The sequence below is a fragment of the Talpa europaea genome (assembly GCF_964194135.1).
Source record: "Talpa europaea genome assembly, chromosome: 6".
Taxonomy (NCBI): Eukaryota; Metazoa; Chordata; class Mammalia; order Eulipotyphla; family Talpidae; genus Talpa; species Talpa europaea.
The window spans coordinates 12,178,940-12,203,990 of NC_140072.1; the positions used below are offsets into that span (position 1 = coordinate 12,178,940).

Here is a 25,051-nt window from a genome sequence, read left to right on the forward strand (position 1 = left end):
GGTTCCATCATCTTCAAAAAAAGCTCCCAAGGTCCCCACAGCTGAGTAGTAACTATTGTTGGGCTGTGCTGTTGATACATATTTTACTGATCTAAGAGCAAAGTTTTACACAGGAGCTTATCATTTATAATGCTCACAATAGGAAATAAGAACAGAGGTCAATTTGTACATATTTTTTGCCAATGCTATACAGCAAAAATTAAGAACTTACAGAAAGGTAAACAAAATTGCGTCCACTTGGATAATTTCACAAGCTGCTTTAAATTATAGAACCACCAGATATCTGTAAAATAAGCAAAACCAGTATAGTGTGTTTCTTTTGGGGGGACAGGGGACCGGAGGAGTTAGTACAATTTCAGCTCATTTTTCTCCCCATGCCATTAGACTGGCTTTCTCTTTAAGACCTAGACTGTTCAAAGTGGCAATTCCTATTATACTGAGGTTGCCTCCTATTTCTCCATCTATATTAAGGTTAGAATTAAAAAACAAAACAAAACAAAAAACCTTGATCTTTTGGAAGCATTTTAATGCTAAACATAAATAAATTCCCCTTGTCAAACTCACTGATGGCTAAAATCTTAATTAACTTATACAAATTTAGTAACCTACTAAGAACATGTGCATTTTTTTTTTCCTTTCACGAGTGTGCTGCTGTTACTTGAACAGAATGCTTCTGAATTAGAGTAACTGGAATAAATATTTAAAAAAAAATAGTGCAGCAAGAACCTGAGACTTGCAAAAAACCCTTTTACCAGAAACTTGCTACAAAAAATCTGCTACATCTTATTTCATCAAATCTTTAAATTCTGTAACAATTTCCATCAAAATACAAAATGCTAATGTATTATTAGACAGTAAAATAGTCTGAACTGGTATGATGGTAATATAAAGAAAGCATGAAAATCCTCCCAATAATCAAATTAGAGGTTTCAAATAACCTCCCCTTTAAAATGGTTCATCGTTAATCGCACTTGCCCACCTTAAAAATACAGTGTGTCTACATGGGTAGCATCTTGACTATATGATTAACTGAATATTATGAAAACTTCATAGGCTAGGTATAAAGAAAGCAAGTGACATTTTTCAAAAATTAAGCTAGAATTAGAAGGTGTAAAATGTTAATGTAAATGCAAAGAAGCACTTAGGATTACTGCAGTAGCCTATGGCGGAAGTGTGCTTTCTGGGCTGGCATTCTGCACACTACAAATAGGCAGAGACAAGGAGACAAGTACCTTAGCTTCACATGTAAACGGTGGCAAGGTGATTAGAGGCCTCTGTAAACACTGTTGGTAACTAGAGTACAAAACGCTGAGGTAGCTCAGTGTCTCTGCAGTAGTCCAAGACCATTTGTTCTAATTAAAAACCAAACTACATGTGTTGCATATATTGGAAAGACACACCTGCAGCTTAGAGCTATAATGAATGAAGATATCGAGCCAACTTGTCAAAATTTTCTACTTTTCTGTTTAAATCTGATAAAAAAAATGTCACTGCACTCCCTTTGCCTCTTTGCAACTGCCTAGACTGTGTCTCCAAATTTACATAAACTTTTTGTAAAACTAGTAACCCATAATTAATTTTAGGTAAGTACAATTCACAGAAATCACTCAACACGATCCAAAATGGGTCCCAATCAAAACGAAGAGTTGTGAAGGTAAGCTTATGGAAGGGATTTCAGACATTAATACTGTTATTCAAGGACCATAACAGAGCTCACTTGCAAGTACGCATACAGAAAATAAATTTTATGGAGCTTTTGACAAATTCCTCTCATTTCTGTCCATTTGGCAAGTCCTGGCTTTTAAAAAAAAGTAACCATTTACTATACATGAAAATCATTTTCTCTGAGAACTCAAACATGAATAACTGTTAAATCAGCACTGATAGAAGAAAGAAAGGCCGCTATCTACTTTCTGATCATCATTGTCAGCAATACCGAAAAAATGTGGTTTTTTTTGGGGGGGGGTTATGTGTTACTATTATCATCATCACCATCACCACCATCATCATCATCATCATCATCATCATCATCATCATTAGTCGTTGTTTCATTACATGTTTCTTAAATAGAAATAGACTATAGAGGAAAACTTATTTTAGTATATTATGTGGCTGAAAGATTTTTTAAGTTTTGAAAACAAGATTGGCATTTTATACCAAAACACTTGTTGCCTCTTAATGACACAAGAATATCACAATTTACTTTCAAGTCTGTGGCCAAAGAAAAGACTCTAATTCTTTTGCTACAAACAAGCCCATCCTTTTGTTTAGCCTTCTCTCTCTCAAATAATAAAAAGGCACATTAAAGGCAGTTCTAAAGAGCCTAACCTAATTTCATCCCGTTTCTTCAGTTCCCCACCAGACTATACCATAGCCAACTCTAAAACAGGTTTCAGTCCATTAGCCAGAGGGAAAAAAAATATGATAAAAGGGATAGAAAGAGAAAAAAAAAATAACAGGTTGCCCACTGTTTAACGATTCAACACAGTTAGAACTGCCCCCATCCAGATTCCTCATGTTTGCTGGTCTGCTCCCTAAGAGAGAAGTCTCCAAAAGAGAGTGCACAAAAAGAGGAGCAGAAGTGAGAGCAGTTTCTGTAGCACCAAAATCTCCAATCTGTGGGGTTGTATTTTTTATTTGTGGAAAATACAACATGTTTCTGAAGTTCTGTTTGGTTCTTGTAGGCTGGTTGGTTTCAGGTACCTGAGACAATAGCACCAAATTCAACAGAGAGAAAGAATGAGTGAGAGAGCACTTTACACCAAGGCTCTGCACATAATTGGTGCAATTCAAAATTGAATGGCTCAGAAGACTGCTCTGTCAGGAGCAGAGTGGAGAGGATAAACCACTCATCTTGACAAGTTCATAGGAATGTCTCAAACATATGAACTGTTCTTTCCATCTCCTATAAAGGAAAAAAAAAAGTGCATGTTATCTATTAAAGGACAAAGTATTATGGGAAAAGTCACTTTACCTTATGAGAGAAAGAATTTTAGATACCAGCTAAGCTTTAAATATTTTCCTGATTACAATAACATAGCTACTCTATTCTGTAAGCCCATCTGCCCTAGACATTCTGAATGCCTCCTATTTTATATTTAGGCTATGAGAATGGTGCTAGTACCGTCAACGGGTACTCACTGTGCTAGATATTGCACCAAGGGTGGGAGAAATATTTATATATATAAATAGCAGAGTCAGGACTTGAATACAGGTAAGCCTCACTCCAGAACCTGAGTCCTTCCTTCCTTACTCATATTTGATTAACTCCCAAAGCAAAATGAAAGCACTTGATATAGTGACAGTTGTCCCAAAAGTTCAATTCACCCTCTTCCCAATGCCTATTTACTCCAGCCAGTACTGGGAGAGAAAATCCAGAAAGAATCACTGCCATGACCACACCAGGAATGTCACTCACTGGTGATTCTGCTACTGGTCCCATTCCTCCCTAAAGGAGGCCCCTAGATTGCGAGTCCCATATTGAAAGATGTTTCACCGATGAAGAATATTCAATCAATCGAAGCTAATTAAACATCTATCATATGAACAAAGAAGTTCTAGAATAAAAAATAAAGGTGAAGAACTTCATCTCACATGATGAAGACGTTGGGTTTCCCCTTCTCCCTTTAAACACCTCCAAAGAAATTATATTCTATATCTCTATAGAACTAATGGGTCAGAATAACAGATTATCATCTGATCAAAAAGTTCTTCTGTCTCTGGTTTATACGTGCTTGTTGATTTTGATTTTTACTTTATTATAATTAGTCTATATAAGATTTAAAAAAAATTAAAAAGAAAAAAAAATACTCCAAAAATGTAGGAACTTAAAAAAAAAATTTCTTCTGTCTGATCAATCAACACCACTCCAGCTAAATCACATATTAAAGAGTAGGAAAAAGTCAGATTATAAAACAAAATACACAAGATGATCCCAATTGTTAAATATACACTGTGTATATCTAGACATTTTTAAAGATAGAAGATACTCCAAAAGAATAACACTGACTAGTTTTTCCCTAGATATGGATGATGTTTTTATCTTCTCATTTGTGCTTTCCTCTTATTCTATATATTGTATAATGACACTATAGATTCATAAATTTGTGACTAACAAATATAAACACAAAGTAACTTTTAATGCCCTCTTACTTTGATTCAAGTTCAGTATTTCTTATTATACATTATCTACATATAAATCTTTAATCTTCGAAATGCTCCTTGAGAGAGGGGACTTTGCTTTATACATTTTCTGCATCCAAAAGATCTAGCACAGTTACTTAATAAATATTTAATAGTTAGACCATCAGATAAGCAAATGAACAAAGAGAATCGAATTAAGTCACTTAGCCATTTAGTGGGTAAATGATTAATTACATTTGCTCATGATAACCTCAAAAAGCAGAAATATGGCTTAATGATATAAATTATATGAAGAGAGATACAAACTAGTATGTAAAAAAAGAATTTTCTTAAGACCAAAAGCTGTCTAAAAAGGGAATGGTTCATCTCCACAGTGTCTAAGTAAAAAGACACCCCACTCTCTCATGTGACTTTTTTTTTCTTTACACAGAACTAGTTCTAACTAAATAAGATGATTTTTTATTCTCTCCCAATCCTTAATGAGAAGGGCAGATAATCTCGCTGTCCATGCCAACAGCTTTATCAGCAGCAGCAGGCCAGCGAGCAGTGGCGAGGAGGGGAGAGCATGTGCACATGCAAAGGGTCCAGTGATATGCTTAACGTGTGGTGTCAGTAATAAGTTGGGGACGAGAAATTCTGATATGCAATTCCGCGTATTTGCCACTTCAAAAATCACTTAAAGTATGTTTCCATACTTTGAAAACAAAGACCAGCAAGTTACTTCTGTTCTGAGACGAAATGGTACAAAAAGACTTAATTCATCACATATAACTCTTAATGATTCTTCTAATCACAAGTCTTCAAGCACTCTTTAGTTCCTTGGTGAAAAATATAAACTATATTTTTTCTTTCCTTTCAGACCAATAGAAACATATATTTATTTATTCTACAAATAAACTAAGCACTTACCTCTACAAGTTGTGATTTGTCATAATCTTTACGATGGCGATAGATGCACTGACTAAGAAGAGAATATAATCTCTCAAGTTGATCAACTGCCAGATTGTTGCTTTTATCTACCAACAAATCAAGCAATTTCTAAGAAAAATTAAAGAAAAAAATAATAGAAGAAAAAATGAAGTTTGATTTCACTTGTCAAAACTGAAACAGTAATATTTGAATGGTTAGGCAACAGATACCTTAGGCTATAGTGTTTAACAGTGACACCTGAGTTTAGAAGATTCTAGGGCTTAGTTTATTACCAAGATCATTCTTATATTTCTGAACCCCTCAAAACACACATAACCAGAAATCTTAAAGCTATTCCTAGGAAACCTGCACTCCCATGTTTATAGCAGCACTATTTACAATAGCCAAGATACGGATACAACAACCTAAATGCCCCAGAACAGATGAATGATGAAAAAGCTGTGGTGTATATATGTGCAATGGATACTACTTGGCAATCAAAAAGGACAGACTCATGCCATTCGCAGCAACATGGATGGAACTGGAGGGGATTATCCTATGTGAAACAAACCAGAAGGAGAAAAAAAAAATACCACATGGGTTCACTTATATGTGGAATACAGGGAAATCAAACAAAGGATAAGACAAAGGCAAACTTTAAAATCAGTCCTTGAAAGACGACCATAGATCTGAAGCATCCAGGAAGGGAGGGGGAAGAGAGACGAGAGGAGGGGAAAAGGGAGAGGAGAGGAAGCAGGCAGGGAGCGAGCACAATGGACTATGGTGAAGGATTATGGGTGCTTTCATGGTGGACGAACTATGCTGACCACACCTTCAGGGAGAAATTCCATACAGTGAAAAAATTAACAAGGAGGTAAAATAATGGTACTTCATTAAAAATATATGTTAAAATATACAAGCAAGAGATTTCCAAAGCAAGTTGATGATTGAACTGCCACAAACATATTCAAATCTCTTTCTAGTCATTTAAAAATGACCAGGAACAACTAAGCTTACCTTTAATCTCTCACGATCAACTATAAGAGGTGGCACAGGTTCAGATGGTTCTTCTGGAACCAGTTCCAGGCTTGTTGTTTTTGCCTGCTCTAAAATTAACTTACGAAATTTCTTTACTTTAGAAGCACCTATAATTGATGGAAGAGAAAAAACAGTAAAGCAAGTAATAAACTCTTTTATACGTCACAATTCCTTGGGATGAGGGGAGGAGGACAATAAACAATCACCCCTCAGTGGGGGAGACAATAATAACACGCCCCCAAAAGTAATACAAATTAAAGAATAACCACAGCTACGAAAGCCAGACTATATCAGAATATTATCTAAGAAACATCCACTTGAGATAAAAGCAATCTTCACCTCCAAGCGGTAATTGATAAACAGCCTTCACTATCGATGAGAGAGCCATCATTTTCAGGTGGGAGAAAATAAGCAACCTAGAAAAGCTGATACTAGCACAGAGTGAGGCCACCCTATCTACTACATGTTTGCCTCAATATTGCCTGAAATTTCTTACTTTTCTCTGCTATACTGTCTATACTAGAAATAGACAGGATCTGATTATAACATTTTTCTTAAAAATATAAGCCTATCAGATTGCTTTTTCCTCAGAGTAAAACAATAATTATTCTCCACCCAACATTTGGCTGTGATCAGCCACAGTGAAAAAAAATTTTGAGGTGGGTGAGCATAATTTGACAGCAACCGGAATCTGAAGAATAGGGAGGGCAGGCAGACCCTTGAGCCCTCTGTTCCTCTAAATAGGAGTAAGTTCCAAGAGCAGGCTGAGGCAGAGAGAACAAAGGGCAAACTCGGACTGCCTCATCACTCTCGACAGGACCTGGCCTGTGTCAGAGACTCTAAGGAGAACCTTGGCCTCCCTCCTGTATTAGTCCTCACATTCCCAGATCTTTAAACTCTTTCTTCTCATCAATGTCCACTGCAGACATATAGTGAAAGAACAGAAATGTTGCCTTCAGAAACGTATACCAAAATGTACTAGAAAAAATTTCAGACTTCACTACAGAGTGAAAACTTTTATTTATAGTTCAATTAACATATGCTAGAAGTGTTGTTAAAACACTCCTCATTAATACATCCATGCATGGGCCTCCCCGGTGGCGCAGCAGTTGAGTGCTGGGTTGCGAAGCTGCCCGCAGCCTCTGCAGCGCCGGTTCGATCCCCGGCTGCTCCCCTGCCACTGGAGGAGGGTCCCACATGGCGCACAGACCTCTCTGCAACCCGCTGCTTCCCCTCAGCAGTGTACTTCGGTCCTTCTGCCTGCTCTGCTCCCCGCTCTGGGTCTGGTGGGTTCTCTCACCCTCCCGCGCTTCTGACTGTACCTAGTGCTTGTATAAATAAATAAATAAATCTTAAAAAAAAAAAAATGCATCCATGCACTTCTAGAGGCCTGAGACCGTAGATTAGGAGTTACTGAACTAGGTAATACTGCTCTGATAGTCACAAATAAAACTTCCAGTTTTTATACAACTACACTTGAAGCTTTCAGATCAATTCAACATAATATTAATTTATACTTTTTCTGCAAGCTTACTAAAATTTCAGGGTGAAGTAGCATTCAAAGACTCCTTCCCCCAGCAACCATTCTGCTTCATAATACATAGCACTTCCTTCTGCTCACTGTTTCATTCATTAGTTAACTCTAACTTAACACATTTATAAAGTTCTGTCTGTATGACAGCCTAGAATAAATACTGCTCTTCAAACTACTTTCTATTATTAAACACTGCAGAAAAAGAAAAATTCTCAACAAGTAGCATTTAAGAACAATATATCTCTCTTCATACAATAAAATAATTCTAAGACTGTGAATAATACCTTCCTACTTCCTAATTCTGCTAGGAAGGTGGCTACAAAAAGAAAACTTTTCCTTCATTGCCCAAGTCCAAGTCTAAAGCTCTATTCTCCACACAATTTAGACAGCATAATATGTTCCCAAGCTAGTCTAGTAAAAGAAGAGTACTAGGAAATGTATTCAAAGAGAAAAGGTATACTAACTCTAACTCACTCCATCTCACTGTAAGCTCAAGGCTAACGAGAAAAAAAATCAGAGCTGAAACCTTAACTCCCCCTTTTGTATCTTAAAAGAATCATATAGTTAGAGGAAGTTAGGAGGTAGCAGAAGGCTCTAACTCTGCAAGTCAAGGTAAATTTGACAGTGAGGGTTCTGATGCTCTCCTCCACCACAAGCCACACAAACCAATAGAACATCTTAGATTAAACATCCCTCAGATTCAACTAACAGTGACGGCCTGGAATTAAGACACCTTGGTCTACCAGCAAAGGAGATTAATATACATGACTTATTCCGAGTAGTGATACCATTTTGAGGTTTAATTTAGAAGATGAAAAAACAGGGTTGGAGAATCTAAGTAACCAGCAGAAAGTCACATGATTATAATTAACAGGAACAGTGATTTAACTGTGGGTCTATAAGACTCCACTATACCATACTGCCAAGCCCACCATCACCCCATCCCAATAATTCTCATTAGAATTCCATCTTCTTAACACATGTGGATTTACTCAGCTTTTAGTCTTAAATCCACTACGATAGGGATGATAATCAGGTAAGAGGTAGAAGAGCAAGCATTCAAGATTGTATATTGTGGACCAAAAACCTTCTAAAACTTTCACCACAATGTGGTGTATATGTGTACTTTTCTAGGGAAAGGGATGAAAACTTTAACAGATTCTAAAGGGATATAATTACTGATCAATTTTTGCTACTGAGATACCAGATAAAGTATGTAATTAATGAACTCTGGAGTTTAAACCTTCAAATATTTAAAAAATATTAGCTCTACCTTCTTTATCCAGTTCTGCATCTTTAACCTCCACATCAGGGCCAGGTTCTAACTTCTCATTAATGCTACATTCCAGTGCTTCCAGTTTCTCAGGATCATCTCCATGACTTTCACTTGAAGTTTCTGTTTTTTCTTTAGACTGGTCTTCCAGAAGGACCTTTTGTTCAGAACTACATTTGTCTCCACTACCACAGAAAGAAACTACTTCAGCTTTGCCATTCTGACACTCCAGAACTGGTATTCCTTCAAAACTGTCGGTGGAGGCCTCACCATTTAGACAGCTTCCTTTAAGGAAAGCTTCTTTCCTAGATGTCTGTTCTGGATTTAGAGAGCTGCTACTGTTGACAAGCAGAGACTCATTTGAACTTTCCTCTTCAGTAGATGCAAAGTTCTCTTTTGTGCCGGCTCCATTGTTAAGCCTCTGCCCCTGGTCCATGTCCATGATGTCACACGATGATTCATCGTTGGTCATAGATAAGTCTCCAGTCTCTTCTCCATTTTCTTCATGGCAGTCAGTGCTTACCTCAAACTCTCCATTCTCCAGCAACTTCCTGTCCTCTGTATGGTTCTCATAGTCTGCAAATTTGGTGTCCTCTTCATCTTTTTTTAAATTATTGACTTTCCTTTTCTTAATAATTCCTTTACCCCACTGTGATCGCCGCCTTGATTTTCTCCGAACTCGAACTGTATTACAAGGGGAAAAGACAGGTACAAATTAGAGTGCTATTCCTGTTTCACATGTTTTATTACACATGTTTATTAAATATGACACAAAAGACACATATATTGATGTTACAAACAAACAAAACCTACATAACCCTTGATATGCCTTTTAATTCTCACAACTTACAAGTAGAAAGCATAAAAGTCAGGGATGAACTCTGAAGAATGAACACCTTTTTAAAATTTATTTCCTGTATGTGTTTACTAAGCATTATTTTTTTCTATTACCCTAAATTTTATTTTATAGCTGTTCCTAATTCCTAACATCTAGGGGCCAATGACATATTGTACATCTTTAGGGAAAGACCATATCGCCAGGCTGCACAATAGGTTGAGGATCACAGTCCTGAATTTCCACCAGGACAGTCAGTGTTTTGCCAGCAAGTTCAACCAAAAGCTCCTAAGTCATGAAAGGAAATAAAGACATGACCCAGTATATCAAGACAGATTAGCCACAAGTATCCCTAAAAAGAAATCTCCACTGCCTTTCCTTCCAGAAGAAGGAATCACCCATTGTAAGTATGGTCACGAGTAGAAGTCCTATACAAGTTATATGGACACTTTGGTAAGTCCAAAGTGTTTGCCTCCTCTAATAGGAATAGTTCACCTAGTAGAATCAATTTCTTGCAAGCTATTATCTGAAAACTTAAGCCTGCTGCAAGATGACAATATCCATTAACAAAACATTGATAATAATTATTTGACCAATTACATGGAAAGAGAACTACAAAAGTTGGAGGGACTATACACTTCAATGGTAGGAACAATCATGAGTTTTATGAGTAGATGGTTGGTACTTAAAGGTAATAATGGACACAGGCACCTTTAATTTCCCATATAGGTATCAAAGGTAGCTGGTTATAAACATTTACCACACTATCCGTTAACTAAATAAAAACTTAGTTTTTATTTTGCAATTTGGGACACTAGCATAAAGAAATTTAAATACAAAATTTATTAAAACAAACTAGTTAAGTAAGAAACATATCACTGCTCATATCCAACCCAAAATTCTAAACATTAGTTTGTTGAACACCATCAGAGTAAAAATAATTCATTTTGTTTAACAGGCTATAAGTGCAATGTTAAGTTTGACTTACTTTTAAAACAGAAAAGATTTTTTTTTTTTAACATACCAGAGTTGAAATGCATTCTGGACAAAGATATTTTAAAAAGAAAATGCAAATATGTGAACCTAAGTGTAAATTGTTTAATCCAGAGTTTGAAAATTGCTTTTGAAAGACAAACAGAAGGGAACATGGTCTTATGACAACCCTTGTTCCTTATATTTCACCCCTTAGTATGATCTTGTGACTTTACCCACAGTGTATATGATATTTTTATATACTATTTTTATCTTTTCATCTTAATCCTTATTGAGTCTACAAAAATACCAAAGTATTCACAGAAAATGGAGAAGTTTTATTATAAATACTACTCCTTTCTTATCTAAGGAAAAAATCAAAAGGTTTTGTTTGAAATCATTTCTACACAATTCAAGTCATCTGGTGGTTTGTACTATCTGACATGTCACTCCTGACATTGTGACTTCACTTAGTCTCCTCTTCTGAGGCCGTAGAACTCCAGCACAAGAGGAGGTGGAAACTGCTCAATTAAGAGCAAGCTTGATTACTTTATATGTGGTATACTAAGTAAAGACTAGAAACCCTACTGAAGTAGTTTACTTCTAAAGATCTGATCCTGGTTAAGAACAAAGAAATGTTCTTATCTGGGAGGTAGTAAAACTAGAGCTATAGCCCCCCTCCTTGTATATTGATTTCTAATAGTATGATTTTAGTAAAAAGATAAATTAATTCTTCTATCTCCACGGAACAGGGATTTTTGTTTTAGTCACTGCTTTTTCTCCAGAGTACCTGACAGGTGGTAGAAATATTTGTGCAAATAATCTTCAATCATCATTTCCTTTTTCAGTGGTACTTTGTGAAAAAAGCCCATTTAGGGGCACAATCTTCAGAGTCAATTTTTATAGCATCTCTAAGACTGTTTCCCAAACGAAGCCCTTCAGGAAATAACTCTCCCTTAGGGACATTAGATTTAAGTAAGTTAACGTGAAATAAAGATTAGTCACATGTGCCATCTACTGGTAAGAGAAAAAAAAACTCATTCATAGATAAAAATAAAATTTTAAAATTTAAGAGAACATAAACTGCTTAAAGCCAATACTTGATGTGTTTTACTTAATACTTATATCAGGTATAGAGAATATAAAGGATTTCATGGTTTAAATCAGAGTGGTGTTATATAATACAGGATATGATCAGAGGAAAAAATAGGTAAAATGGTTTTAATCAATTTCATGGAACAAAATACACCAGTAAGTCCTTCAAATTTACTCATATATGAGTATTTTCCATATCAGAAACAGCATAAGCTAAAAAAATTCATATGGCTCATTCATTCAATGCCATTGGTCAAAGACTTGGTACTTAGAACAGTATAATCACCTCATAACAAAAGGACAGCATATATGACTTCCAAGATGTCTAGCTTCAGTGAAACTGAAGAATCATATTGTGAAAATGCTATGTTTATTAAACATTTTAAAGACATTTTATAGATCCACAACTGAGGAAAAATAAAGAAAAACTACAATGTTGATTTTTTTCCCCTCAAAATACATCTCACTTAAATAAAACTAGGTCTAAAAATAGCTGTAAAGATTTTTCATACTGATCACAAAAACAGTGTCTCAAAAAATCAACTTTCTACCATCAAATCAACCACTCTCAAAAGCCTGTCCGCCATAAAAAGAACATCCTGCACAGCACACAGCACAGAGTCAGGGGTGGGGGCAGGAGTGAATAAAGAACCTACTGGCTGCACATCTCTATCCAAAAACTAAAGTTTAAAACTGAAGACATGCAAACCTAGTTCAACAGCAAGTACTGAATGGGAACAGAAAAACAATTAAGGTTAAAGAAATACATTTGACTCAGCATCTTACTCCACAGCTTTTTATCTCCGAAAAGACGGAAGATTAAAAGAGCTGTGGGAACACAGCCAGCCTTGGGTTTGTGTACCCAACTCCTAACAAATCTGCATCGTTTTCAGTTGTTCCCACTATGGGATAACATGATCTCAAACACTCACATGCACATTTATTTGCAGAGTTGTGCCAGACATCCATTGGATTTCTTTGTTTGTGCCGAAATGCCTCTTCAACTCTAGTTTCTGTCTTTCGAGTTCCAGAACCATGAGGATTTATTTGTTCTGCTGTTACTGATAAGCCTGCAAGCAGAAGATAAGCGATACCTATTTAAATATCCCTAACTACATAAACCAACAAGGTTAAGAAAAACGTGTGAAATATAGAACTAAGTTTTAGTCATTAATTATACTTGGACAGTTTGTAATTCAGATGAAATAGTATCTTTTGTTTTAAAATGGGAAAGAAACTAGATTTTTAAAAAACATAAAAAATAGGCCCTGGGGCCTCCCCAGTGGCACAAGGGGTTAAGACGCAACCTATGAAGCTATTCACAGCCACTGAAGCATGAGTTCAATCCCTGGCCAGGGAGCTACCCACATGGTGCAGCAGACCTCTCCTGACTCACCTGCTGCTCCCCTCAGCAGTGTGCTTCAGTCAATCTGCCAGTTCTGTTCCTCACTCTATCTCTGGTGAGTCCTCGCACCCCCACACACCTCTGGCCTATACTGCAGGTCTTGTATGCATAAATAAATAAATCTTTAAAAAAAATAGCAGGCCATGCTTACACTTAATTCCTAAATGTGTTCTATGTGTACTTATTTTATTTACAAAGGGACACATTCACATTTTCATGACTGTGAGACAATAAAAGTTATATAGTGTCTAAAAGTCATGATTTCTGCCATCTTAGCCGGCATGCATGCTTATTGAAAGCAGAAAATGCCATTCACAGGAATGGTGTGCATGTGCTATCAGTTGCCTGCCTCACTACAGAGAGTAAGTTTGACTTTCCTGCATTAATGTACCTATCAGCAACCATTCCATCTCAATTTTTATCATTAGATTTCTGTTTTCTGCACAGTCGATAAATGTTGATGTTTCTCAGGCTTTTCTCTGCAATTCCTTTTTCTTCTCACTCTAAATCTACAGCTTTCACCACAAAATATCATTCATGCCTTTAGCTTCTACTGGTATTATATAATAACCTTCCAAACTACATCTCTAGCCTAAATATCTGTTGAGCTTCTGACTCAAATATCCAACTGCCTATTTGATTATCACCAAATGATTATTCTAAAGATAGATCAAATTAAAAATAACTGATTTATCTTTCCCCAGAAAAAATGACCTGTTAGTCCTTATATAGTCCCTACCTATACTTCATAGTATTCGCATGCATTGTCAGCTAGTTTGACTCTGTTCTTCAAAATGCGCCCTGCAGCCAAACCTCTTTTATATTAATCTCATCTCCATTCCCACATAAAATCATCCATTTTAAGCATACAATTAAAACATCTTTAGTAAATTTACAGAACTGTACAATCACCAAAGCAAACCAATTTTAGACAATAATACCAGCAAACCATTAATACACTTTTATCTAAAGAACTGCCCTTTGTGAACATCTCATAAATAATCACACAACATGTGGTTTACTGTGACTGGCTTCTTTCCCCTGGCATAATGTTTCTGAAGTTCCTCCATGTATCATTATTTCATTTCTTACTATTGTTGAGTGGGATACAACTCTAAGGACATACATCCAGCCTGGCTTACCCACTCAATCAGCTGACAGACATCTGGGTTGTTTTCAGTTTTTAGTTGCTGTGAAAACTACTACTACAATGCATGTTCATGTACCAGCTATGAGCATGTTTACATTTCTCTCGGGCACATTCCTAAGAGTAGCATCACAGAGTCTTAGTATGGTATGTTACTTTCAACATATTGGTATTAATTTTACTTTTAAACACTGCCCTGCTGTTTTCCAAACTGGCTCCAGTCGCATTTTAATGTCTCTCATCTTCCTATCCTGCCACAGTGAGACCTGGTGATGTCCTGCTGCCAAAGCAACTTGACCCATTCATTCCACAGCTTAAAGTCTTTCAGTAATTCCTAGTGACTATGGCGATGGTTCTCAAACCTTAGCCTATATAAAAACCACTTGAGGGCCTCCCCCGTGGCGCAGCGGTTGAGCGCTGGGTTGCGAAGCTGCCCGCAGCCTCTGCAGCGCCAGTTCGATCCCCGGCTGCTCCCCGGCCACCGGAGGAGGGTCCCACATGGCGCGCAGACCTCTCCTGCCGCCCGCTGCTCCCCTCAGCAGTGTGCTTTGGTCCTTCTGCCTGCTCTGCTCCCCGCTCTGGCTCTGGTGAATTCTCTCACCCTCCCATGCTTCTGACTATACCCAGTGGATGTATAAACAAACAAACAAATAAATAAATAAATAATAAAACATGCCTCTATTAAAAAAAAAAGAAAAACCCACTTGAATTGTGGTAAAAGTGCAGGTTTCTTGGTACTACTCTCAGAGAATCTAATTCATTAGGTCTAAGTTGATACAGGTAATGGGCACACACAATTTGAAAAACACTGACCCACATAAGAACTAAGCTCCTTAGCATAGAATGATGAATCATTCAAAAATTTATAGAATACCTACTGCACACTGGTGTTCAAGGGACCGCAGCAGTTTTAGGAACAAGACATTCACAGTCCTTATAAATAAGAAAGAGAGACACAACCAAAAAAACAGAATAGCAAGGGCTGTGGTAACTAGATCCTACATGAGGTTAGAAGAAAAGGGAAAGCCTCCAAAAGAAAAGCTTCTTCGTAATTTCAGCGTCCACTCAATTCTTGGATCTTGAGTACTACTTCCCACCATTTTCTGCACATCTTTAGCAACACCAAACATTTCTTCTAATACACATTATTTCACATCTCTGTGTCTTTATGCATGCTATTGTTCAATATGCATATGATACAGCCGCCTCCTCTGTCATTGCCTCTCTTCCCTACTCCACTAGATACAAACTCTTATATTCATCCCTTATACAAACTCTTATATTCATTCAGCTGATCAAAATACCAGCTCCCTACTTTGTGCTATGAACATGCTTCTACCAGTGTATATGCCACACTATACTTGACTTGTTTTACATTTCTTTCTCTTGCTAAAGTGTGAATTGTTCAGGAACTTACATACTGAATGAACAACATTTGCTAATTCTGTGTTAATAACAACAAAAGTGCACATAAACTTTAATGAGGGAAAACAGTATTCCTAAAAACTTCTTAAAAGTATCAATATTTGGGTATAAACTGATGAAAAATAAAGCCTCTTCAGATATAAAAATTATCTAAGTCCTTTAAGACTAAAATTCAGGGCCTCCCCGGTGGCGCAGCGGTTGAGCGCTGGGTTGCGAAGCTGCCCGCAGCCTCTGCAGCGCCGGTTCAATCCCTGGCTGCTCCCCAGCCACCAGAGGAGGGTCCCACATGGCGCACAGACCTCTCCTGCCACCCGCTGCTCCCCTCAGCAGTGTACTTAGGTCCTTCTGCCTGCTCTGCTCTCCGCTCTGGCTCTGGTGGATTCTCTCACCCTCCCGAGCTTCTGACTGTACCCAGTGTTTGTATAAATAAATAAAAAAATCTTAAAAAAAAAAAAAAGACTAAAATTTAGTAAGTAACAGAGATGTGCCCCTGCAAAAGAAATTTTACGCGGAATCACATTTCCTAATTTGCACTATGACACTAAAACTTTCACAGTAGCCAAATTTAAATATCCTTGAGAATGTATACAACATATATTTGTATCAGAAATTAAAGACTGTGCTGCAAAACACATTATTTTCATATCAGCAATCCTAAAGAAACATCATTCAATGTCAGTCAATGACTCTTAGTCTTCAGTAGCAAGTTTATTTCTATAACTTACCTCGTTTTATTCTTGCATCCTTAATTTCTTCACAAAGTTTATTAAATTCTGGGTCTAATTCAGCTGCAATGATGGCATGTGCCGTGTCTTTCAGGGTACAAGCCCTGTGCCTAATTATCTTATCTGTTAAAAAAGTTGGTATACATTTATTATAGATACAAATGAACTACATTAAGAAAGTGATCTTAAAAAAAGAAGTATATAATAATGCAAACATTGTGAAAAGCATAACCAGGAGAGAAACAAGATCATTTAAATGATGGGTAAAAAATAAATACAATAAGCTGTTTGATCAAGTTGCTAATTCTCTAAGAATACTTTTACAGCTTCAAAGTGATTAGACCTATTTTGAACAGATCATTACTTCAAAAACAAAAGCTTTAAATTACACTTTTGGGGGAGAGAAAAATATTTAAAAAAATAGAGAGAGGATATTCACCGTATAAAGCAAAGTTACCATAGATGGATACTAAGAATTTATAAAATCTTATAAAATTTTCTCCGTAAGTAAAAATTGATCAAAACTGTGCTAAAAGATATACATCCTAAGTAAAGATGACCTATCAAAAACTTGTAACAGAAAGACAAATACAAGATCCTCTAAGTTGAAGAATGCAAGATGGTATATAAATTGTATACACTTCCAGGAGAGAAACAGAGACACACACCTGTAGGTATACTATACCCAAAACTGCTACTAAAAGAAGTCTCTGTTTTCTACTTATCCAGAAGTCCTCATTCATAAGCAATACAATGTGAATTGTGCCCTTTAAATATATATCAAGGTCACTTCTTTTGCAACAGTATCAATAACTAGAATTCAAAGTCACAAAATAATATCTGCACTTTTTTTTTATTACTAGATAAAGGCAAAAAGTATAGTCAAAGAAATATTTTACTTATAACTTTTCTTCTTAGAAAGTCATTAATAGTCCACTGTGGAAATCTTACAAAACAAATATGCAGCACTCAAGGGTTGGCATATTTCCATCTAATATATTTTCTCTAAACACTTATTCAATAATGTCAACCGGAATTGGCTTGGTGATCTCTATACAAAAGAGAACAAAACAGTCTCCACTTTGAAGGAACTTTTTGGACTTAATATAGGAAAGAGTTATTAACAAATCTCTCATACACACATATACCCTCCCCCATCCCTCTCCCACCCCCCAAGACCCCATGCAGTAAACCAGTGAAAGAAAAGGAAGAAAACCACTGCCTTTCCAAAAAATACCATGTGAGAAAGTTCTGGAGTTAAATAATCTTAGAGATTTAAAAAAAAACTGAAAGGCATCCTGCGTGGTTAGAACACTCCAAGCAAGAGGTAAAAAGGCATCTAACCATATTAAAGGACTTTAAGTTTTATCCTAGGAGTTATGAAAAGTTGTCCAGCAGATAGCATCAGGGAAAGTAACATTCAAATTAACAACTTCAAAAGATCACTCTGGCTGTTCTCTGTGGACTAGTTAAACTTTTCTTATTTCTTTCTCTCTTGATCCAAGGGTTATTTAGAAATGTAGTAGTCTCTAAATTTTTTTACAGATGACTTTTTGTTACTGATTTCTAATTTAATTCCATTGTGGTTAAAAAGCATACTTTGTATTTCTTAAATTCTTTTTTTTTTTTAAGATTGATTTATTTATGTACACAAGAACTGGGGTATAGGCCAGAGGTGTGGAGGGTGAGAGGATTCATCAGAGATAGAGTGGAGAACAGAACAGGCAGACTGACTGAAATACACTGCTGAGGGGAGCAGTGGGTAAAGCAGCGGGCAAGTCAAGAGAGGTCTGCTGCGCCATGTGGGTAGCTCCCTGGCTGGGGATGGACAGCTTCATAGGTTGTGTCTTAACCCCTTGAACCACTAGGGAAGCCCTACTTAAATTCTTTTAATGAGACTTGTTTTATAGTCCAGAATATGGTCTATCTGGTAACTATTTCAGTGCATTTGAAAAGAATAAGTGTATCTGTAGTCCCTGAGAGAAGCATTCTATAAATATCACAGATTGGTAGCTAGAGCTGTTCGAGCCTTCATGTCTTCATTGGCTTTCTGTGTAGTAGTTCTATGTAGTTTTAAGAAGGGAGATTGAAATCTCCGTTTAATAACAAATTTTTCTACTTATCTATGCAGTTCTATCAGCTGTTGCTTCATGAATTTTGAAGTAGTTATCAAAGGCATAAATCAGATTTGTTTAGAACAGTTACATCTACTTGATGATGATGACATATTCATTTCAGATAATATTCTTTGGTCTGAAATCTACTTTGATATTTATATAACCATTCCAGCTTTCCTTTACTTGGCATTATAGTATGGTATACCTTTTTCAAGCTTTTCTTTTACACTAGTTGTATTTTTATATTTAATGTGAATTTGTTGTAAAAGAGCCTCAATAGCAAAGTAGGTAGTATGTCAGTCTTATAAAGTGGGTTTCTAACAACCTGTATTTGGGATGTTTAGAGGCCAGCAATCAGCAATTTTTTATGAATAGGGTGAACAAGTAAACATCTTAGGCTTCACAAGCCACAAGTCTCTGATAAGTACTCAAAGCTGCCCTTGTAGCAGAAAAGCCATCACAGACAACACATAAACAAATGAGCATGGCTGTGTTCCAACAACAAAAACCCTTCATTTACAAAATGTGAAGCAGTCAATTTGACTTTCGTTTTCTAATCCCTGATTTAGATCATTATTTTCAGTGTGATTTATGGGATTATTAATATGGTCACTAATTATTTTCTACTTGACCTACATACTTTTTTGTTCCCTTTTTCCTTTTTCTTTTATAATAATAGTATACTTTATGATTCCATTTTATTGTTTTGTTGGTTAATTAGCACTATTACTCTAGTGCTAGCCCAAAGAGCTTCCAGGAATATTCTCTCTCTCTCTCTCTCTCTCTCTCTCTCTCTCTCTCGCACGCGCGCGCGCCTCAGGTAGTTTCCTCACATGTACACACTGAGGATATATAACTAGTCTCCAGGCAACTCGATGCTCAACTTGTTAGTTTTTCATCTTTTGGAGATCATTTTCCTTTGCTTCCAGATATTCAATGTCTTCAAAATTGTTTTTTTCACATATTTGTTTAGGTTTTCAACACTGTTTTAAATAGGAGGGTAAATTCAGTTCTTTTTACTAGTTGTTGACCAAAATCAGAAGTCTCAGGTATCTTTTAAATAATCTTTGAAAACCAAACTTTTCACTTTGAGTTTTATTAATTTTTCATTTATTACATAACTATATCATTCTGGGGGTACATTTTCACACCACCATGTGCGCACATGATTCATTCACACCCCCCCCCCACACCAAAACGCCCATGTAAATGTCCTATTCCCTTCCCCACTTTTCCTTCTGGTAACCACAGTCTAAGAATTAATTTTACTGTGCTCAACCAGCTTGGAACACTAAACTTTAATATCTATAACAATCTGAAAGAGGCGTACTTATTACTGATTGTCCTACTGATAGGAATTTTTAAGTTGCTTCACATTTTGGTTATCACAAACCAAAAACTACAATGAACACCCTAAAAGTAGCTGTAATAGTCCTCCCTGGTGGCGCAAGAGGTTAAGTCTCAGCACTTTCATGCTATGGTCGGCCACTGCAACATGAGTTTGATCCCCAGCTAGGGAGCCGGGGTGCAGCAGACCCCTCATGTCTCACCTGCTGCTCCCCTCAACAGTGTATTTCAGTAGATTTGCCTGCTCCGCTCCCACATTTTCTCTGGTGAATCCTCTCACCCTCCACACCTCTGGTCTATAACTCAGTTCTTATATGCATAAGTAAATAAATAATAAATCTAAAAAAAAAAAAAGGTAGCTATGCTGATGCTGGTGATACATGCTGATAATACAAAGTCTGTAACCTATGTATTACCACAATTTTTGGCCACTGACTTTACACCTGGAATTGAACAGAAAGAGAAACTAAAAAATGGCATATGGTTAAAAATCAAAGCATTTATCTGTACTTCAAAAATAACTCAATAGTCTTTTTTTGTTTTGAAAGCATGCCCCCTACCTACATTCCACCCTAATTAAAGGGAAAAAAGAGTGAATGAATGAATGAATGAATGAATGAATGAATATATTCTATAAAAACTACCCCCTGTTCTGAAAGAGGAACTTAGTCTAAAGGTCATCGGCTTCTGAGGATAAAACAAATGCTTTTTAATGTCCCAATCATTACAATTCTTTTTAATCATTCTTAGAACAGTGTCTAAGATTACACATAGCATAGAATCATAAACTTACAGAATATTAAAATTAGAAGAGTCCATGGTAACTCTTGATTCTTCATTTTTTTTAAAGATATATTTATTTATTCATACAAGAGATGGGGTATAGGCCAGAGGTGTGGGGGGTGAGAGGATTCACCAGAGACAGAGTGGAGAGCAGGACAGACAGATAGACTGAAAACACTGCGGATGGGAGCAGCAGGTGACACAGGAGAGGTCTGCCACACCATATAGGTATCTCCCTGGCTGGCCGGGAATTGAACCTACACTGCAGAGGCTGTGGACAGCTTCACAGCACTGCGCTCAACCTGCTGTGCCCCTGGGGAGGCCCTGATTCTTCATCTTGAGGGGTAAGGGTGTCAGTGACCTTGTAGTCTTCTAAACATGTGATGAAAATGGAAAAGCACACATGCATACAATTTTGGATGTGGTTGTTTAGAGACTCTCTCATGAACACCAGGCTTAAAATCCTTGCTTTAAAATCATGCATGAATAAAAGCTACATGTTTACCAGTTCCTTTACTTTGTCTCTTACTTCACAATCTTAAAGTACTCCAAATCCATGAAATAGGAAAGTAACACAAGGAGAGTAAAAAACTGCAAACACTGGCTTTGAAGTAAAAACATTTCAATTCACTCCGTTGTGCCATAACAACATTTGTGGGTTTGCACACAAATAACGTCACTTCTCTGAACCCCAATTTCTTTTTGTGTAAAATAATCACCATATACATATGCCTTCAGAAAAAAATTAATGACTACTAAGACACATGGATGTGTAACTATAAAAATAATAGTATCACTACTTTTATTTCAATGTGTCAATGTTTCTTTTGTATTTTGGTGAACGAAACTATATTACCTGTTTTTTTCAATGAAATTATTAATAAAGATTAATAATGTTTTAAGAAAACTAATTTTTGATGGAAAAGTACTTTATTAGATTGTGTTTTTCTACCCTGCCTTTACAGATGAAAAAAGGTCACTGAAAAAAGTACATCAGATGAGCCTAAACATAAGACTTACTAGGTGCAGGGCTTGTGACCAGGACATTCAGGAAGGCAGTGAGGGAGTTTATGCCAATTAGAAGCAGGCTAGAGATCATTTGCCAGAGACATGCATTCTGTTACTCTCTTCTCCCCCAATTATGGTGACCTGCATTGTGGTTAGCATAAAATAATCTCCATTGACATTAACAAAACAAATTATTATGGGATGATTTAACATCCCAATTTATTTTATAAATAAATTTCATTATATTTGATGGTTCATATCTGTACTATGCTATTACATCTCCATTTTATACTTCCTATCTCATTTAAGTCCCCTTCAGTTAGTATTTAACAAGAAAACAAGAAAATTCATTCATTAGCCACATTTACTAGAACATGCTCCATAATAGTTGCCTACATAGATCCTGCTCTCAATAAGATTACAGCCTAACATATGGGATAAAGGGCCCAGCAACTGCGCATCAGTTCGATCCCCAGACAGGGAGGTAATCTACATGGCACAGCAGACCTATCCTGTCTCACCCACTGCTCCCCAGTGGATTTTAGTTGATCTGCTCCCGCTCTGTCTCTGGTGAATCCTCTCACCACCAGTACCACCGCCACCATCCGCATCTCTGGCCTCAACCCCAGTTCTTGTATGCATAAATAAATAAATCAAATCTTTAATATATATATATGGGATAAGGATATGTAAGTAACTACCTCGAGGGGCTGGAGTGGGGGGAGAAAAGTATTAAGTATCTCAAAATACTACATAAAACTATGATTCCAACATGATGGGATTATTTATAGCTGGAAGGAAATAGGGAAAAAAAAAAACTTTCATGAACATAGCACTTAATAATCCTTGAAGGATAAGTGGTATTTTTTTTTCTTATATTGTTGTTCATTTTTGTACAATAATTGGTTTATCCCCTCAGGTGTAGTCCCCGTAGTTCTCCCACCACTGTGTCATCAGTGAACCATCATACTATTCTCTGTACTTCCCTCCTCTATTTTGATCCCCCTCCTTATCCCTCCCATGCTATATGCCTCAGATCTATGGTCAGTTTGCTAGTTTGATTTCTTTCTTGGTCTTTTGTTTGGTTTCTCTATACTCTGCATATAAATGAAGCCTTTCAATATTTATCTTTTTCCTTCTGACCTGTTTCAGCTAGCACAATCCCTTTCAGCTCCATCCATGCTGATAGAAATGGCATGAGTTTGTCTTATTTGATTGCTGAGTAGTATGTCATTGTTTAAATACACTACTATGGGAAGCTGTGTGGAGGTTCCACAGAACACAAAAAAATGGACCTGCCATAAGTGAGATTTTTAAGAAATATACATAGTTTTTATAATAATGCACCTTAAAAAGGTTTTCTTGTATATAACTTACACTTCTTGTATATAACTTAAAAAGGAGGGGCCTCCCTGGTGGCGCAAGGGGTTAAGACACAACCTATAAAGCTGTCCGCAGCCACTGCAGCACGAATTCGATCCCTGGCCAGGGAGCTACCCACATGGCGCAGAAGATCTCTCTGACTCACCCTCTGCTCCCCTAAGCAGTGTATTTCTTTCTGTCAGTCTGCCTGCTCTGTTCCCCACTTTGTCTCTAGTAAATCCTCTCACCCCCTACACCTCTGGTCTGTATCCCAGTTCTTGTACGCATAAATAAATAAATCTTTAAAAAAAAAAAATGTACACACTGTCACCAAAGGTAATACATTTAACAAAGGTATTTTAAGTATCAACAGTAAGACTGGGCCCTAAACTGAGAATTGGGACCTGTATTTCCTAGAGAAAGATTCTTCCTGGGTTCCCTGCTCTCCTCATTTTACACACCTGCCATTCAATCTCACTCCTAAACACTGGTGATTCCAACAATATCTCTTCCCAGATGTTTCCTTGTGCCCAGAACCACATATACAACTATTGGGTATATCAAAGGTAACTCCCACTAACTCATCCAAAACTAAACTTCACCTTCTGTCCATTACCCTGTTCCTCCATGGTTTGTGTCTGAGATTCCTTAATATCTAGACCATAAATCAGGAGTAGTACTAGATTTCTGTCATTGATCTCTAATTGGTTGATTACTAAGCCCTTTAAGTTCAATCTCTGCAACCACTACAAATGACTTTTTTTTTTTAGTTTTCAAATCACTTTTTTATTTTATATATTTTTACATCATTTTTCATTTTTGCACAATGTATCCAACCTCTATCTCTACTTTCTTGATTTCTAAGCAAATATGGGTACAGCCTGCACACTATAATCTTAAATGCAAATAAAATCATATCACTTTCTGCATGAAAACCACCTACTGATTCCTTATTATGTAGAAATTTAAATCTGAAGTTCTTACATGAATCAAAAGATAGGGAACTTACTATAACATTTATCTGCAGGACTCTTACTTAAGTAGCCTTTAAGCATCTTACAGTTCAGAGTTGTGTATCTCTAGCACTGAATACAATTTATATGTAGAGAATACTTAAGAAACAGATGCTTGTACACAAAACTCCATAATAGGAAAGAGGATGAACTTCCCACCATTCTACCACATACATTCTATTCTCCAGTCATAGTCACCTTTTGTGTATATTTGTACACTGCTTCACTTAGCCAAGAATGAATACCCTTTCTAATCTTGCTCATGTGCAGGTAGTATTTTCTCCTCTGTGTTCCACTTACGCTGTGTACAAAGTTCTAATATGGACCTTATAACACTGTATTGTAATCATCTGCTGCCACCTCAAGACAAAATTCATAATTGCCACCTCTGTATCTTAATAATCTTTTTACTATACTTCCCAATAATTAGACAAGTTTTATTTGTCATCCCTATGAAAGAGTTGACTTCCAGATAGTAAGGACTATAGCTTAGTTTTCTTTATCTCTGTTATGGGCTAAATTGCACCACCACTATCACCCTCTGGAATTCATATGTTGAGCAATAACCTCTAATACCTCCCAATGTGCTGTATTGCATCTCGGAACAGAGCCTTTAAAGAGATAATTAAGATAAAATAAGGTCATATGGGTAAGCCCTAATCCAAGCTGACTGGTGTCCTTATAAGAAAAAAAACATTTAGACTCACAAAAAGACACCAGGGGTGCATACACAGAGGAAAGACCATGTGAGGACACAGTGAGAAGGCAGCAATCTGCAAGCCAAGAAGAGAGGTTTTAGGAGAAGTCAAACCTGCCAACGTGTAAATTTTGGATTTTTAGCCTCCAGAACCGTGAGAAAAAAAAAATTTCTGTTCTTTAAGTGACCCGGTCTGTAATATTTTGTTATGGAAGCCCTAGCA

At 36.7% G+C, this 25,051-nt stretch overlaps 1 protein-coding gene across 3 annotated transcripts in view; it reads right to left on the bottom strand.

The window, feature by feature from the left end:
- Positions 1 to 2,863: 2,863 nt before the first annotated feature.
- ATAD2B (ATPase family AAA domain containing 2B) overlaps positions 2,864 to 25,051 on the bottom strand; it is a gene marked incomplete at both ends in the record, with an annotated part of 114,987 nt that continues 92,799 nt past the window's right edge. For all 3 annotated transcript variants that reach the window (XM_084235641.1, XM_084235640.1, XM_084235639.1), the window contains 6 exons: positions 2,864 to 2,905; positions 5,053 to 5,181; positions 6,070 to 6,197; positions 8,898 to 9,581; positions 12,732 to 12,869; positions 16,502 to 16,624. In XM_084235641.1, coding sequence (XP_084091767.1) covers positions 2,864 to 2,905; positions 5,053 to 5,181; positions 6,070 to 6,197; positions 8,898 to 9,581; positions 12,732 to 12,869; positions 16,502 to 16,624 — 1,244 coding nt within the window. The remainder of the gene's footprint in view (positions 2,906 to 5,052; positions 5,182 to 6,069; positions 6,198 to 8,897; positions 9,582 to 12,731; positions 12,870 to 16,501; positions 16,625 to 25,051) is intronic.